This window comes from Mesoplodon mirus (assembly GCF_964341445.2).
Source record: "Mesoplodon mirus genome assembly, chromosome: 12".
Classification (NCBI taxonomy): Eukaryota; Metazoa; Chordata; class Mammalia; order Artiodactyla; family Ziphiidae; genus Mesoplodon; species Mesoplodon mirus.
The window spans coordinates 52,689,189-52,707,175 of NC_138988.1; the positions used below are offsets into that span (position 1 = coordinate 52,689,189).

General features: G+C 42.3%; 1 protein-coding gene across 1 annotated transcript in view; it reads left to right on the plus strand.

Annotated features, from left to right (window-relative positions):
- Positions 1-568: 568 nt before the first annotated feature.
- The window catches only part of CMTM6 (CKLF like MARVEL transmembrane domain containing 6), a 45,494-nt gene continuing 28,075 nt past the window's right edge, over positions 569-17,987 (plus strand). Inside the window, exon 1 of the mRNA XM_082637561.1 lies at positions 569-788. Coding sequence (XP_082493687.1) covers positions 651-788 — 138 coding nt within the window. The 5' untranslated portion in view covers positions 569-650. The remainder of the gene's footprint in view (positions 789-17,987) is intronic.

Below are 17,987 nucleotides of genomic sequence, written 5' to 3' on the forward strand. Positions count from 1 at the left end.
CTGTAAAATGAAAGTAATGACAGTACTCACATTATATTGTTGTGGAGAAAATGTGTGCCTAGCATGTAACTTGATCAACTTCAGTTGCTAAAATATAATTACCTTCCTTGATGAGTATCTTTAAGTTCACACAAAATTAACATATAGGGCTGTAGCAGCTGGTGAACAAAAAAGAGACAAGTAAATGAAACTATTTTGATAATTAAGCCTAGAAGGAATTCAGAGAGAAGCAGGAGGGAGAAATCCTGAAAGTCCTTCAAGGAAACCCATAGCACTTAAAATGAAATCCAATTTTTTCCCTTGCTCTGCAAGGCCTCTACAGTATCTGACCTCTGCCTACATCTCCAACTTCACCGCCTCTCTTTCTCCCTTATTTAACCTAGCCACACCAGCCGTTTCATAACGAGACGAGCTCACTGGATCCTCAGGACATTTGCACCTGCTGTTCCCTTTCCTTGAGTCTCTCCGCAGATCTTTACAAGTTGGGAAAGAGGTAAGGCCTCGAGGCAGGGGGCGGGGCTCTGGAGGAGGCGGGGCAGGGGCGGAGTCGGCCGGAAGTGGGGCGGAGGCCCAGGAAGTGAAGGTCCTGGTAGCGGAGTCGGCGAAGTCTGCGACGCCAGTTGCGGCCTTGCGTTCCCGGACCGTAGGCGATGGAGAACGGAGCGGTCTACCGATCCACCACCGAGGCGCACCCGGGCCCCGCCAGAGGCGCCCGGAGCGGCCTCGTCGCCTACTTCACCCTGCGCCGGCTCAAGGGGACCCGGCTAATCATCAAACTCCTTCAGCTGGTGAGTCCGCGGCCGGGGCGGGCGAGAGGAGACAGTCGAGCGGCTCTCAACTGGCAGTTAAGGAGCGGCCGTTTCCACATCTCCAGTTCCTTCCCTCTCCGCCTGGGGAGGGGTCGTTCCCCTCGGGGCTCCCCCTTCCCGCCGGCGCCCCCTCATCCCGGGTCCCTCCCCCGCTGGGTCCCCGACGGCGACCTAGGACCACCGAGCGTGTTTGGCGGGCGCAGGAAATGCGTCAGAGACTCAAGTCAGACGCTTAGACTTTCTCTCCTCCTCTGTAGGACTTCGGCTCTTCTCCCAGCTGTAACTCTGCATTATCTCCCAAAGTGCCTGTATTTAGACTATGAAACGCTTTTTGTTTATCTTTCTCTGGTTCTTGCGGGTTTCCTGGTGCGAGCCCAAGGGGGCAGTTTAATTTGTTGGACAAAGTCTTCCGATACTACACAAGGCATAGAGATGTATGTGTCCAATAAATTGTCTCCCAAAAGTTTTATATTGACTGGAAAAGAATTACTTCTGAATGAGCAATATGTGTGTACCAAATACGAAGTCAAAAGGACAGCTTTTTGTGTGTGTTGTGTGCAGGTAGCAGAGCGAGGGCATTCTTTTTCAATGTCGCTGAGTTTCAGTTTACTTTGGGCATTGGTTAAGGACCTTAAACCTACTACTGAAAATATCAAAACATCTTGGAGATTTAAATTTTAATTCAGATTACACACATATTAAGCTCCTCCTATGTTCTGTTTTAACCAATGATGGATAACACTTTCTGCAAGAGGAAAACTCAGACTGTTTATAGAGTGTTTATGGGTTGGGTTGGTTTTTTGAACCAACCAAGTGAAAATAGCCAGTTAGTTTCCTTGGGAAAATCTTAAGTTCTTAGAAATCAGGTAACCAGAACTTACATTCTTAGAACTCAGATGACCTACTTTTATTGGATAGAAAAATAGTAGTCAGAAAACAAACAGTACTTTTTAGCCACCAAAATGATCACTTCTGAGAATAATTGGGGAGTCACTTGGAAGCAAGTGACACTGTGGCCTGTGGAACCCAAGGGTCTGGCTCTATCTCCTTTTAATTCCATACTGGCAACCTTTCTGTTCTTACCAGGTGTCATCAGCTCTCTCCTGCCATTGTTCCTTTGCATGGGCGGTTCCTTCTACCCAGAAGGGCTTCCTTCTGCTCTTCCTCTTGTCAGCTCTCACTTGACTTTTAGATATCAGCTATGTTTCTCTGCCTTAGAGCTAAAATGTTTCTGCATAAATAGTAGAACTCTTTAGAACAGAAAAGGGTTATAATATTCATCTGAAGCACTCTTGCTGCTCAAAAGACATCATCAATTCTAGTCTGTTGCCCATTAAATCTGCTTTTAGTTGCCTTTATTTTTCCTTTCTAATCAGAACTGGCAAATCTAAAGTAAAATTTCCCATTACCTTGTTTATAGTTTAGTAAACTGTAGTTCCATATCTTCAGAATAGAACACAGCCAGAAGTTTGGATAGACTTTTTACTTGGATGTGGAGAAGAGAGGAAGATGAGTTTGCCTTTCAAGGGTTGTTAGACTATTCCTGCTTGTTCTCCATCATCCATAGGAGAAAGAGTGAGAGAATAAAAACTGCCACTGCACAGCTTGTGGGATCTTAGTTTCCTGACTCGGGATCGAGCCTGTGCCCTCCCCAGTGAAAGCTCGGAGTCCTAACCACTGGACCGCCAGGGAATTCCCTCTGTTTATGGGGAACTTGTAATGTTACAAGAACACTTTCTTTAATATAGATTTTAAAAAATATTTCATTATTGCCTTTCATTTTGATGGTTTTCTTTTTGTTCCTGCTTTGTCTGTTTTAATGTCTTACCTCTTCACAACAGTATATTATAGGAGTTACCCAGAAAGTCCCAAGGAAGTTATATATGGAATAAATGAAAACTGTCATCCAGCCAGGGGCAACAGGCAAAGTCTCCTTTACCTTAACTCAAACTCTGCCTTTAAGTTGTTTTACTTTAGATAACTTATTTTTTAATTAAATAGAATTGGAAAGCTCCAAGAAGGAAACAACCGTAGTGGAGAAACCCATAATCAAAAGAGGAGGTACTTTGGGCTTCCCTGGTGGCGCAGTGGTTGAGAGTCTGCCTGCCGATGCAGAGGACGCGGGTTCGTGCCCCGGTCCGGGAAGATCCCACATGCCGCGGAGCTGCTGGGCCCGTGAGCCATGGCCGCTGAGCCTGCGCCTCCGGAGCCTGTGCTCCGCCATGGGAGAGGCTACAACAGTGAGAGGCCCGCGTATCGCAAAAAAAAAAAAAAAAAATAGGAGGTACTTTAATAAGAGGCCTGCAAGCCCTATGACATTTTATTCAAAATATAGTGCATTTCTGTGTTTGGGTACATTATTCTAGACCCATAAGTCTTATCAGATTCTCAAAGACCCCAAAAGGGAAATGAATCTTATTCTAAAACTTAAAAAACACTGTGTACTTAGGAAATTCTTAGAGTCCTAGAAAGTTGCATTGGATTTCCTCTGAGGTTCTTTCCACTCCTAAGATTTTTAGAAATCTCTGAGGCTCTGTGGGATGTGCTTGCTGGTACAGAGCTGAACACCAAAGGGTAGATAGAGAACGGAGCCTGCAAACAGAAGGGGAGGTTAGAGAGAAAAGAGAATAACCAGCTCTTGAGTTAACATGCTCTGGGAGTTACATGGCTCTGTCTGCCATTCAGATGTGACCTTAATTTTTTCAAAGGCTTGTCCATCCACCCTTCCAGAGCTGAAGAAAAAATAGACTCAGCTGAGAATTTACCATAAGGAGTCATTGCAGGTCTAAATTGATGCAGTCACTTTATTAGTTTATTCTACCCTTAGACTGGCCCTTATGCCCATATTTTATTTTGTGACGTTTTTGTTGTTATTGTTATTTTTGAGGGAGTTTGTTTTTAAGGGGAGAACTGACCTTTGGCAACCTAATTCCTTGCTAGTAAACTGGTGCAGTGATCTAAGTATGTGTGATATTCTCTCTGCCACAAGCCAACATTGTGTTTATGGTACCAGTTGAATGTCCTGAAGGCTACATAGTACTATGATTATAATGACTTCTTTTTTTTTTTTTTTTTTTGGCTGTGTTGGGTCTGCGTTGCTGAGCGCGAGCTTTCTCTAGTTGCGGCGAGCGGGGGCTTCTCATTGCGGTGGCTTCTTGTGGCGGAGCACGGGCTCTAGGCACGTGGGCTTCAGTGGTTGGGGCACGCTGGCTTAGTAGTTGCGGCAGGCGGGCCCTAGAGTGCGCGGTCTTCGGTAGTTGTGGCACATGGGCTCAGTAGCTGTGGCTCGCGAGCTGTAGAGCACAGGCTCAGTAGTTGCAGTGCACGGGCTTAGTTGCTTTGTGGCATGTGGGGTCTTCCTGGACCAGGGATTGAACCCGTGTCCCCTGCATTGGCAGGCGGATTCTTAACCACTGCGCCACCAGGGAAGTCCCCATAATGGCTCTTCAGGCAAGCAGTTTGATTTAGAATTCACCAGTCATTTAAATTTATTAAATTATAAATATTGTTACTCTGTAAGTGCCAACAAACAGATCACTTAGAAACAGTTTGTATTATGTTGGTGCTGTTTTCATGATTTAAATGTGAAAACTGTTAGGTACTAAATTGAAATGCTCTGTTTTTACCTTGAAGAAGATCTGTAATGTCAGCAAATTATATCTTCGAACCTTTGGGAGAATAAATGTTTGCCGAAGGCAAGGGAGGCTTACCTGATTTCAGGCGACTGATTTGTTTACTTGAACCTTATATATCACTACAAGGTTTTTAATAGCAAATTCAGAAATTCACAGACTAATATAATTGTGTAGATGGAGCCTTATAATCAATAGCAAACGTTAAACCGTTCTTTTTATGAGTTTTTTGGTGGTAGACTGCTAAATGATGGAGAATTAGTATGTAGTGTGATGACTGAAGTTTCAGAAAAGGTAGTGAAACTGAAATGGAGACACAGGGTAGTCATTATCTGAATATTTAAGTCACCAGAAGTGTAAGACCATCTTTAGTCACTAAGACTTCCCAAATGTGTTGACCCTAGCACCTTGGTTTTAATGTATGATTTAACAGCAAAAGGGGAAATGCACAAAACTATGGTTGTAACTTCAAAAACCCAACTTACAGGGAAAACCTACACAAACATACATAGTTGTAAAATGAACTTAATGAACAGTGCTTTATGGGGGGAAACAAGTACAGAGTGGGAGTTAGGAGACCCGGGTTCTTGTCTGTGCCTGGCTAACTTGGGATTTAGTCTGTCAGAGATTAAGTCCATCAACTGTAAGCATGAGGCTGGAAGACTGTCCTCTCCAAGGGCTCTCCCAACTCTAACAGCTTGATAATTCCCTTAATTATGTTTGGGTAAAATTTCGTCATTAGAAGGAGCCGCATTGCATGTACGTACTGTTGTTAGGTGCTTAGCCTAATATTCAGTAAGCAATCTTTAGTACATGTCTTCATGCCATTGAGAGCAAAACTGTTTACCAGAAAGTAATCAGTGAGCCTCTAAATTTATGGGTTGCATTCACCATTATTTCCTTACGCAATTCAGTGACTTTATCTCTTTTCCAATCTTTAACCACTTTGGTATTTAATGCTGGTGACCACACATTTCTCAAACTTCCTCCCTTAACTTTCACATCTTTTTTCTTTTTAATACAAAAAAGTGTCTGCTTACAAATATAAACATAAATATATATGATTACTTACATATATATGATTAATAAAATAAGCCACACTTCAGCCCTCACACCACTCATACACTCCGCAGCATCATTGTTAGATTTACAATTTGGAGGAGTGTGTTTACTTCCTTTCTTTTTTTTGGCCGCACCGTGCAGCCCCCTACATTGGAAACGTGGAATCCCAACCATTGGACCACCAGGGAAGTCCTTGTTTTTAAAAATTTTTTATTTGTTTGTTTATTTATTTATGGCTGCATTGGGTCTTTGTTGCTGCGTATGGACTTTAGTCGTGGCGAGCGGGGGCTACTCTTCGTTGTGGTGTGTGGGCTTCTCATTGTGGAGCATGAGCTCTAGGTGCGCAGGCTCAGTAGTTGTGGCACACGGGCTTAGTTGCTCCATGACATGTGGGATCTTCCCAGACCAGGGATTGAATCCGTGTTCCCTGCACTGGCAGGTGGATTCTTAACCACTGCGCCACCAGGGAAGTCCCGGAAGTCCTTGCTTTTTAAGGAGTTTAGGAAAGAAGTGTTAAACTTCCTGTGACTTGCTTGTCTGGTGCAAGTTGCCCTGTTCCCTCCTCCCCTTGAACTGTTGATGTTCCTTCAGGCCTCATCCGGACCTCTGCTCCTCCTGTCTGCTAACCAACTAAACCAGACAGGCAGTGCCTGCATCTAGAAGTCCATACTCCCTGGCACGATCATCACTGTCACTCAACTCCTTAACCATTTTCCTCATCAATTCCCATCCAGTTAGGTTGGTTGCCTTATTATCCCTTTTGGGCTGCTGTGCAAATCCTTGCTGGCATGAATCTGTTCCTTTTGTGCTGCACCTGGAATGCCCTCTGCCTATCCTGATCCTGTGTGTCTCTTGGCCCTGATTTGAGTCTTGCTTTTCCACTCACCTTTCTCCAGCTATCAGTGCAGGTGGATCTGAACATTTTCCTGAGATTTCCTGAATTTGTGTATAACAAATGCTCAATTATGAGATATAAAATTATTGTTTTCTTATTTTTTCTTATACATTGATCTTTTGCTCTGTTATTACATGTTCCTATATATATTACAATGTTGGATACATGATACTCAATACACTGTATTTTTTTAACTTTTCTCTTTTTCAGCATCTTTATTGGAGTATATATTTTTTTAAATTTTTACTTATTTATTTTTGGCTGTGTTGGGTCTTCATCACTGCATGAGGGCTTTTCTCCAGTTGCAGCACGCGGGCTTCTCATTGTGGTGGGTTCTCTTGTTGCAGAGCAAAGGCTCTAGGAGCATGGGCGTCAGTAGTTGTGGCTCATGGGCTCCAGAGCACAGGCTCAGTAGTTGTGGCGCACGGGCTTAGTTACTCCACGGCATGTGGGATCTTCCCGGACCAGAGCTCGAACCCGTGTCTGCTGCATTGGCAGGCAGATTCTTAACCACTGCGCCACCAGGGAAGCCCTATTGGAGTATAATTGCTTTACAGTGGTGTGTTAAGTTTCTGCTGCATAACAAAGTGAATCAGCTATACATATACATATATCCCCATATCTCCTCCCTCTTGCGTTTCCCTCCCACCCTCCCTATCCCACCCCTATAGGTGGTCACAAAGCACCGAGCTGATCTCCCTGTGCTGTGTGGCTGCTTCCCACTAGCTATCTGTTTTACATTTGGTAATATATATAAGTCCACGCCACTCTCTCACTTCGTCCCAGCTTAACTTTCCCCCTCCCTGTGTCCTCAAGTCCATTCTCTATGTCTGCATCTTTATTCCTGTCCAGCCCCTAGGTTCTTCAGAAACTTTTTTTTTTTTTTTTAGATTCCACATATATGTGTTAGCATACAGTATGTGTTTTTCTCTTTCTGACTTACTTCAATCTGTGTGACAGACTCTAGGTCCATCCACCTCACTACAAATAACTCAATTTCGTTTCTTTTTATGCCTGAGTAATATTCCATTGTATATATGTGCCACAACTTCTTTATCCATTTATCTGTGTGGACACTTAGGTTGCTTCCATGTCCTGGCTATTGTAAATAGAGCTACAGTGAACATTGTGGTACATGATTCTTTTTGAATTATGGTTTTCTCAGGGTATATGCCCAGTAGTGGGATTGCTGGGTCATATGGTAGTTCTATTTTTAGTTTAAGGAACCTCCATACTGTTCTCCATAGTGGCTGTATCAGTTTACATTCCCATCAACAGTGCAAGAGGGTTCCGTTTTCTCCACACCCTCTCCAGCATTTGTTTGTAGATTTTTTTCAAGATAGCCATTCTAACTGGTGTGAGTTGATACCTCATTGTAGTTTTGATTTGCATTTCTCTAATGATTAGTGATGCTGAGCATCCTTTCATGTGTTTGTTGGCTGTCTGTATATCTTCTTTGGAGAAATGTCTATTTAGGTCTTCTGCCCATTTTTGGATTGGGTTGTTTGTTTTTTTGATATTGAGCTGCATGAGCTGCTTATAAATTTTGGAGATTAATCCTTTGTCAGTTGCTTCATTTGCAAGTATTTTCTCCCATTCTGAGGGTTATCTTTTTTTTTTTTTTTTTTTTTTTTTTTTTTTTTTTTGCTGTACGCGGGCCTCTCACTGTTGTGGCCTCTCCCCTTGCAGCAGAGCACAGGCTCCGGATGCACAGGCTCAGTGGCCATGGCTCACGGGCCCAGCCACTCCATGGCATGTGGGATCCTCCCAGACCGGGCACAAACCCATGTCCCCTGCATCGGCAGGCGGACTCTCAACCACTGTGCCACCAGGGGAGCCCCCAATTTTTATTTTTGTTTTTATTTCCATTTTTTTAGGAGGTGGGTCAAAAACGATTTTGCTGTGATTTATGTCAAGGAGTGTTCTTTCTATGTTTTCCTCTAGGAGTTTTATAGTTTCCAGTCTTACATTTAGGTCTCTAATCCATTTTGAGTTTATTTTTGTGTATGGTGTTAGGGAGTGTTCTAATTTCTTTCTTTCACATGTAGCTGTCCAGTTTTCCCAGCACCACTTACTGAAGAGGCTGTCTTTTCTCCATTGTATAGTCTTGCCTCCTTTATCAAAAATAAGGTGACCATATGTGCGTGGGTTTATCTCTGGGCTTTCTATCCTGTTCCATTGATCTGTATTTCTGTTTTTGTGTCAGTACCATACTGTCTTGATTACTGTAGCCTTGTAGTATAGTCTGAAGGCAGGGACCCTGATTCCTCTACCTCCATTTTTCTTTCTCAAGATTGCTTTGGCTACTCAGGGTCTTTTGTGTTTCCATACAAATTGTGAAATTTTCTGTTCTACTTCTGTCAAAAATGCCATTGGTAGTTTGATAGGGACTCCACTGAATCTGTAGATTGCTTGGGGTAGTATAGTCATTTTCTCAATGTTGATTCCTCCAATCCAAGAACATGGTATATCTCTCCATCTGTTTGTATCATCTTTATTTCTTTCATGAGTGTCTTATAGTTTTCTGCATACAGGTCTTTTGTCTCCTTAGGTAGGTTTATTCCTAGGTATTTTATTCTTTTTGTTGTAACGGTAAATAGGAGTGTTTCCTTAATTTCTCCTTCTGATCTTTCATTCTTAGTGTATAGGAATGCAAGAGATTTCTGTTCATTAATTTTGTATCCTGCAACTTTACCAAATTCATTGATTAGCTCTAGCAGTTTTCTGGTAGCATCTTTTGGAGTCTCTATGTGTAGTATCATGTCATCAGCAAACAGTGAGAGCTTTATTTCTTTTCCGATTTGGATTCCTTTTATTTCTTTTTCTTCTCTGACTGCCGTGGCTAAAACTTCCAAAACTGTGTTGAATAATAGTGGTGAGAGTGGGCAACCTTGTCTTGTTTCTGATCTTAGTGGAAATGGTTTCAGTTGTTTACCATTCAGAACAATGTTGGCTGTAGTTTTGTCATATATGGCCTTTATTATGTTGAGGTAAGTTCCCTCTATGCCTACTTTATGGAGAGTTTTTATCATAAATGGGGGTTGAATAATGTTAAAAGCTTTTTCTGCATCTGTTGAGATTATCATATGGTGTTTCTCCTTCAGTTTGTTAATATGGTTTATCACATTGATTGATTTGCGTGTATTGAAGAATCCTTGCGTTCTTGGGATAAACACTATTTGATCATGGTGTATGATCCGTTTAATGTGCTGTTGGATTCTGTTTCCTAGTATTTTGTTGAGGATTTTTGCCTCTGTTTTCATCAGTGATGTCGGCCTGTAGTTTTCTTTCTTTCTTTCTTTCTTTTTTTTTGCTGCGTTGGGTCTTCGTTTCTGTGTGCGGGCTTTCGCTAGTTATGGCAAGCAGGGGCTACTCGTCGTTGTGGTGCGCAGGCTTCTCATTATGGTGGATTCTCTCATTGCAGAGCACGGGCTCTAGGCGCGTGGGTTTCAGTAGTTGTAGCATGCGGGCTCAGTAGTTGTGGCTCGTGGGCTCAATAGTTGTGGCTTACAGGCTCTAGAGCACAGGTTCAGTAGTTGTGGCGCATGGGATTAGTTGCTCCGTGGCATGTGGGATCTTCCCAGTCCAGGGCTCAAACCCGTGTCAGCTGCATTGGCAGGAGGATTCTTAACTACTGTGCCAACAGAGAAGTCCCTGGCCTGTAGTTTTCTTTGTGACATCTTTGTCTGGTTTTGGTGTCAGGGTGATGGTGGCCTCATAGAATGAGTTTGGGAGTGTTCCTCCCTCTCTGTATTTTGGAAGAGTTTGAGAAGGATAGGTGTTAGCTCTTCTCTAAATGTTTGATAGAATTCACCTGTGAAGCCATCTGGTCCTGGGCTTTTGTTTGTTGGAAGATTTTTAATCACAGTTTCAATTTCAGTGCTTGTGATTGTTCTGTTTATATGTTCTGTTTCTTCCTGGTTCAGTCTCGGAAGGTTGTGCTTTTCTAAGAATTTGTCCATTACTTCCAGGTTGTCCATTTTATTGGCAGGTAGTTGCTTGTAATAATCTCTCATGATCCTTTGTATTTCTGCAGTGTCAGTTGTTGCTTATCCTTTTTCATTTCTAATTCTATTGATTTGAGTCTTCTCCCTTTTTTCTTGATGAGTCTGGCTCATGGTTTATCAATTTTGTTTATCTTTTCAAAGAACCAGCTTTTAGTTTTATTGATCTTTGCTATTGCTTCCTTCATTTCTTTTTCATTTATTTCTGATCTGATCTTTATGATTTCTTTCTTTCTGCTACTTGGGGGCTTTTTTGTTCTTCTTTCTCTAATTGCTTTAGGTGTAAGCTTAGGTTGTTTGAGATGTTTCTTGTTTCTTGAGGTAGGATGGTATTGCTGTAAGCTCCCTCTTAGAACTGCTTTTGCTGCATTGCATAGAATTTGGGTCATCGTGTTTTCATTGTCATTTGTTTCTAGGTATTTTTTGATTTCCTCTTTGATTTCTTCAGTGATCTCTTGGTTATTAAGTAGGGTACTGTTTAGCCTCCATGTGTTTGTATTTTTTAGAGTTTTTCCTGTAATTGATATCTAGTCTCATAGCGTTGTGGTCGGAAAAGATACTTGATACGATTTCTATTTTCTTAAATTTACCGAGGCTTGATTTGTGACCCAAGATATGATCTATCCTGGAGAATGTTCCATGAGCATTTAAGAAAGTGTATTCTGTTGCTTTTGGAAGGAATGTCCTATAAATATCAGTTAAGTCCATCTTGTTTAATGTATCATTTATAGCTTGTGTTTCCCTATTTATTTTCATTTTGGATGATCTGTCCATTGGTGAAAGTGGGGCGTTAAAGTCCCCTACTATGATTGTGTTACTGTCGATTTCCCCTTTTATGGCTGTTAGCATTTGCCTTATGTATTGAGGTGCTCCTCTGTTGGGTGCATAAATATTTATAATTGTTGTAACTTTTTCTTGGATTGACCCCTTGATCATTATGTAGTGTCCTTTTTTGTCTCCTGTAATCGTCTTTATTTTAAAGTCTCTTTTGTCTGATATGAGAATTGCTACTGCACCTTTCTTTTGATTTCCATTTGAATGATGTATCTTTTTCCATCCCCTCCCTTTCAGTCTGAATGTGTCCCTAGGTCTGAAGTGGATCCCTTATAGACAGCATGTAGGTGGGTCTTGTTTTTGTATCCATTCAGCCAGTCTGTGTCTTTTGGTGGGAGCACTTAATCCATTTATATTTAATGTAATTATCGATATGTATTTTCCTATTACCATTTTCCTAATTGTTTGGGGTTTGTTATTGTAGGTCTTTTCCTTCTCTTGTGTCTCCTGCCTAGAAAAGTTTTTATTTTTAGCATTTGTTGTAAAGCTGGTTTGGTGGTGCTGAATTCTCTTAGCTTTTGCTTGTCTGTAAAGGTTTTAATTTCTCTGTCTAATCTGAGTGAGATCCTTGCTGGGTAGACTAATCTTGCTTGTAGGTTTTTCCCTTTCTTCACTTTAAATATGTCCTGCCACTCTCTTCTAGTTTTCAGAGTTTCTGCTGAAAGATCAGGTGTTAACGTTTTGGAGTTACCTTGTATGTTGTTTGTTGTTTTTCCCTTGCTGCTTTTAATATTTTTTCTTTATATTTAATTTTTGATAGTTTAATTAGTATGTGGCTTGGCGTGTTTCTCTTTGGATTTATCCTGTATGGGACTCTCTGTGCTTCCTGGACTTGGATTAGCTGTTTCCTTTCCCATGTTAGGGAAGTTTTCAGCTATAATCTCTTCAAATATTTTCTCAGTCCCTTTCTTTTTCTCTTCTTCTTCTGGGACCCCTATAATTCCAATGCTGGTGCGTTTACTGTTGTCCCAGAGGTCTCTAAGACTGTCCTCAGTTCTTTTCATTCTTTTTTCTTTATTCTGCTCTGCAGTAGTTATTGCCACTATTTTATCTTCCAGGTCACTTATCCGTTCTTCTGCCTCAGTTGTTCTGCTGTTGATTCCTTCTAGAGAATTTTTAATTTCATTTACTGTGTTGTTCATCATTGTTTGTTTGCTCTTTAGTTCTACTAGGTCTTTGTTAAACGTTTCTTATATTTTCTCCATTCTAGTTTCAAGATTTTGGATCACCTTCACTATCATTACTCTGAATTCTTTTTCAGGTAGACTGCCTATTTCCTCTTCAGTTGTTTGGTCTGGTGGGTTTTTACCTTGCTCCTTCATCTGCTGTGTGTTTCTCTGTCTTCTCATTTTGCTTAACTTACTGTGTCTGGGGTCTCCTTTTTGCAGGCTGCAGGATCCTAGTTCCTGTTGTTTTTGGTGTCTGCCTCCAGTGGCTAAGGTTGGTTCAGTGGGTTGTGTAGGCTTCCTGGTGGAGGGGACTAGTGCCTATGTTCTGGTGGATGAGGCTGGATCTTGTCTTTCTGGTGGGCAGGACCGCATCCGGTGGTGTGTTTGGGGGTGTCTGTGACCTTATTATGATTTTAGGCAGCCTCTCCGCTAATGGGTGGGGTTGTGTTCCTGTCTTGCTAGTTGTTTGGCATAGGGTGTCCAGCACTGTAGCTTGCTGGTCGTTGAGTGAAGCTGGGTGCTGGTGTTGAGATGGAGATCTGTAGGAGATTTTCACCGTTTGATATTACGTGGAGCCGGGAGGTCTCTGGTGGACCAGTGTCCTGAACTTGGCTCTCCCACCTCACAGGCACAGGCCTGACACCCGTCCGGAGCACCAAGACCCTGTCAGTCACATGGCTCAGAAGAAAAGGGAGGAAAAAAAGAAAGGAAGAAAGAAAAAAATAAAGTTACTAAAATAAAAAATTAGAAATAATTATTAAAAAAGTTAAAAAGTAATAAAAAAAAGAAAAAAAAGAAAGAAGAGAGCAACCAGACCAAAAAAACAAATCCACCAATGATAACAAGCGCTAAAAACTGTACTAAAAACAAAAACAAAAAACGGACAGGCAGAACTGTAGGACAAATGGTAAAAACAAAGCTGTTCAGACAGAAACACACAAAGAAGCATACACATACACACGCTCAAAAAGAGAAAAAGGAAAAAAATATATCTATATATTTCAAAAAAAAAGGAGGAAGAGAGCAACCAAATCAATGAACAAATCTACCAATGATAAGAAACTCTAAACACTAAACTAAGATAAACATAAAACCAGAAATAAATCCAATGCAGAAAGCAAACCTCAAGTCTACAGTTGCTCCCAAAGTCCACCGCCTAAATTTTGGGATGATTTGTTGTCTATTCAGGTATTCCAGAGATGTAGCATACATTAAGTTGATTGTGGAGATTTAATCCGCTGCTCCTGAGGCTGCTGGGAGAGATTTCCCTTTCTCTTCTTTGTTCACACAGCTCCTGGGGTTCAGGTTTAGATTTGGCCCCGCCTCTGCGTGTAGGTCGCCTGAGGGCATCTGTTCCCTACCAAGACAGGATGGAGTTAAAGTAGCAGCTGATTAGGGGGCTTTGGCTCTCTCAGGCCAGGGGGGGAGGGAGGGGTGTAGAATGTGGGGCGAGCCTGCAGCGGCAGAGGCTGGCATGACATTGCAACAGTCCCTGAGTTGCACCGTGTGTTCTCCCAGGGAAGTTGTCCCTGAATCACAGGACCCTGGCAGTGGCAGGCTGCACAAGGCTCCCAGGAGGGGAGGTGTGGAGAGTGACCTGTGCTTGCACACAGGCTTCTTGGTGGCTGCAGCAGCAGCCTTAACGTTTCATGCCCGTCTCTGGTGTCCGTGCTGATAGCCGTGGCTCACGCCTGTCTCTGGAGCTCCTTTAGGCGGTGCTCTGAATCCCCTCTCCTTGCGCACCCTTTTGGGAAGTCTGAGGTCTTCTGTCAGCGTTCAGTAGGTGTTCTGTAGGAGTTGTTCCACACGTAGATGTATTTCCGATGTATTTGTGGGGAGGATGGTGATCTCCACATCTTACTCCTCTGCCATCTTGAAGGTCTCCCTCTAACTTATTTTTTAAATTGAGGTATAATTGACATGTAACAGTTTTAGATGTACAGCATAATAATGTGATATTTGTGTATATTGTGAAATGATCCCTTTATTTTGTATTAGAGACTGTACAGTGCTGTGGGAGATTTTAAAGGAAGGTTAGTAGCATCAGAGATGGAGAGTCAAGGGAAATTTTCATACTGAATATAGCTTGTCAGTGCTGATTTCTTGGCCTTTATCTGGGACTAGGAACTAGTAAATCCCGAACTTGATCTAGTACCCCTTCATTCTCTAGGATGTCCATGCAGAACCCTCCTCTTGATACTGCTTTAGGGCTTAAGGTCAGTAAGAATGACTCCTTTAATAAGTTTGGAATAGGTCTTGTAATGACTTGTCACTGATTGCTTCTGGCCCAGCTGGATCCTGCCCTCTTCTTAGGGAGAGTAGATAAGCAGTCTTTGTCTCTACTACAGATAAGATTTTATTGTCTTATAGCCTGCACTGATGAGTGTTCCTGATAATCTCATTATTGTAGGGAAGAATAGTTCAAGATCAACTATTCTCACACCCCAATTAGAGTTTTAGGCTCATATCTTCTCATAGTTAATTGACTTTCATACACCTCAGGTATATTTTGCAAATGTCTCATAGAGAAACTCCTAAAACTTGGACAAGATTTAACAGAGTCAAGAATAAAGCAAATGGAATATTAAGACATTTGGTATCTTATTATACCGTAGACTTATAAAAACTCCTCTTGTAATTATAATTACAGGTGAAGAAGTACTTTTACACAATGACCTTTTGGGACTTGTCTTGGTGTGTCGCTTTATCCTGTGGTGCGGTGACTGGGAAGGCCTTGCCTAACATCTGTCTGATGTGAGGAAGTTGTTTGGGATATTCTGGACCATTTTATGCCTCATTAACTTACAGGAAATCACAGCAATAGGACCTATTTTCGTCCTTACATGCATTCTTTTCAGTTGTGGGAATATATGAATTTTGTATTGCCAACAGGAAGGAGGAAATCCCTTTGAGGTTTAGATGCCAATTTGGATTTGAATTTTTTTAACTTTTTATTTTGAAATAATTGTAGAATCACAGGAACTTGCAAAAACAAAATGTAAAGGGAGGTCCTTTGCATTCGTGTGTGTGTGTGTGTGTGTGTGTACGTGTACGTCTACGTGTACCTCTATGCTGTTTTATCAAGTGTAGCTTCCTTAATCACTGCTGCAATCAAGAATCAGAACTATTCCATCAGACTTCCCTGGTGGTGCAGTGGTTAAGAATCCACCTGCCAGTGCAGGGGACACAGGTTCAATTCCTGGCCCGGGAAGATCCCACATGTCGCGGAGCAACTAAGCCCGTGCACCACAGCTATTAAGCCCGCGCACCTAGAGCCCATGCTTCGCAACAAGAGAAGCCACCGCAACGAGAAGCCTGTGCACTGCAATGAAGAGTAACCCCCGCTCACTGCCACTAGAGAAAGCCTGCACGCGGCAACAAAGACCCAATGCAGCCAAAAAAAAAAAAAAAATGAATAAAAATTAAAAAACAAAACTGTTCCATCATCACGTGGTTCCCTCATGCCACCCCTTTATAGCCACACCTCTCCCCTCCACTCTGGCCACCACTAATTTGTTCTCTATCTCTATAAGCTTTGTTATTATATAAATGGAGTCATGCAGTATGTAACCTTTGGAGATTGGATTTTTTTCACTTTGCATAGTTCTCTGGAGACTCATCCAGATTGTTGCATATACCAAGTTTGTTTTTATTGCTAAGTAGTATTCCATGGTATGGATTACCGCAGTTTGTATAACCATTGAAGGACATCTGTAGTGTTTAGAGTTTGGGTCTCTGATGAGTAAAACGTTATGCACATTCATGTATCAGTTTTTGCAGGAACGTAAGTTTTCATTTCTCTTGGTCATATACAGAATGTAGGAATGCAATTGCTGGGTCATACAGCAGTTGCTTGCTTAGTTTTTAAAGAAACTGCTAAACTGTTTTCCAGAGTGGCTGTACTATTGACCTCTGATTTGATGAAAGTGTTTAGTAGGATAAAATTTTGATTGCCTACTTAATGTATGTGTTGATTTTGGTAGCAGTCTTATTGCCATTAATATATCTGGTTGCTCCTGCTGGCCTGACTTGTGTGAGACGGCATTTCCCAAAAGGCTTTCACTTGGGTCATCAGTCATTTTGATGGTTTAATACCCAGAAGGAAATTCCCTCAGCTTCTGCAAAACCCACACAAACTGCACAAGTGAATCTCTTCTCTCTCTTCCTTCCTATTTCTAGAGAAGAGTTAGCCTCACACCTTGAGCCCTGAATCTTGCCTTTAGAGATCCTCTTTTCTTTCTCTGTCTTTAGACATCTTACAGGTTTCTGTCTAAGCATTTATCATGCTCAGTTCTCTCCTGTCTTGAAATTCCTTTCCCTTTGACCTCATCCACTACTACCCTTTATCTGGCCACTCAAAGCTGCACTGGGTGACTGGGCTGTCTCTATTGCACTGCCTTGTCCAGCCCTCACTTCCAGTGTACAGTACAGTAATCTAGGTTGCCTCCCTGAGCACACTGAAATGGTCCTGTTGATGTCACCAGCAACCCTGTAGCTCAGTCTCATGTAAGCATTTCAGTACTGTGAGTAGCATTCAGCACTCTTTTTTTGTTTGTTTGTTTTGTTTTGTTGTTTTTTTTGTTTTTTTGCGGTACGCGGGCCTCTCACTGTTGTGGCCTCTCCTGTTGCGGAGCACAGGCTCCGGACGCGCAGGCTCAGTGGCCATGGCTCACGGGCCCAGCCGCTCCGTGGCATGTGGGATCCTCCCGGCCCGGGGTACGAACCCGTGTCTCCTGCATTGGCAGGCGGACTCTCAACCACTGCGCCACCAGGGAAGCCCCCAGCACTCTTGATTACTTGCTCTGAGTAGAAATACTTTTTTCTTGATCGACTACCCCTTGGTCTGCTGCTCCTAATTGTCCTTTGCTGGTGTCTCCCCCTCTGTTCATCCCTTAAATCTTGGGGTTCCTCACAGTTCTGCACAGGGCCGACTTTCCTCATTCTAGGTAATCTCCCACATCTTGGTCTCCACCTCAGACCTGTCTCCTGAGCTCCAGACCCATATATCCTTTTGCCTCCTAGCCAGCTCCACCTAACTCTTCTGCAGACCTCTCATATACAGCATATTTAAAATGGAATTTATTCTCTTCCCAGCACCCTTGCCTCTTAAAAAGAAGAAGAAAAACTCTTCTTTCTTCAGTGAGGCATCAGTGTGTTAATACCACATCACACAACAGTGGGAGTGCTGTTAAAACCACCTGCGTTTAATTGAGTTGCCGAATTAGCCAGAGATAACTGTTCTCCATTCAATGCAAATGCATAAAAATTATACTTAAAAAAAATTTATTTAGCCGCGCCATGTCGTAGTTGTGGCACATGGGATCTTCACTGCCACATGCGGGATCTTCATTGCAGCATGCAAACTCTTAGTTGTAGTATGGGGGATCTAGTTCCCTGACTAGGGATTGAACGCGGGCCCCTTGCATTGGGATTGCAGAGTCTTAGCCACTGGACCACCAGGGAAGTCCCCCAAATTATACTTTTTATGGCCAGTTAAATAACTGCAAGACTAAAATTGAATGTGAAAAGGAATTGTTTCTATGAAAATAAATTGAATGCTTTGGAAAGACCAAAAAAGCTAC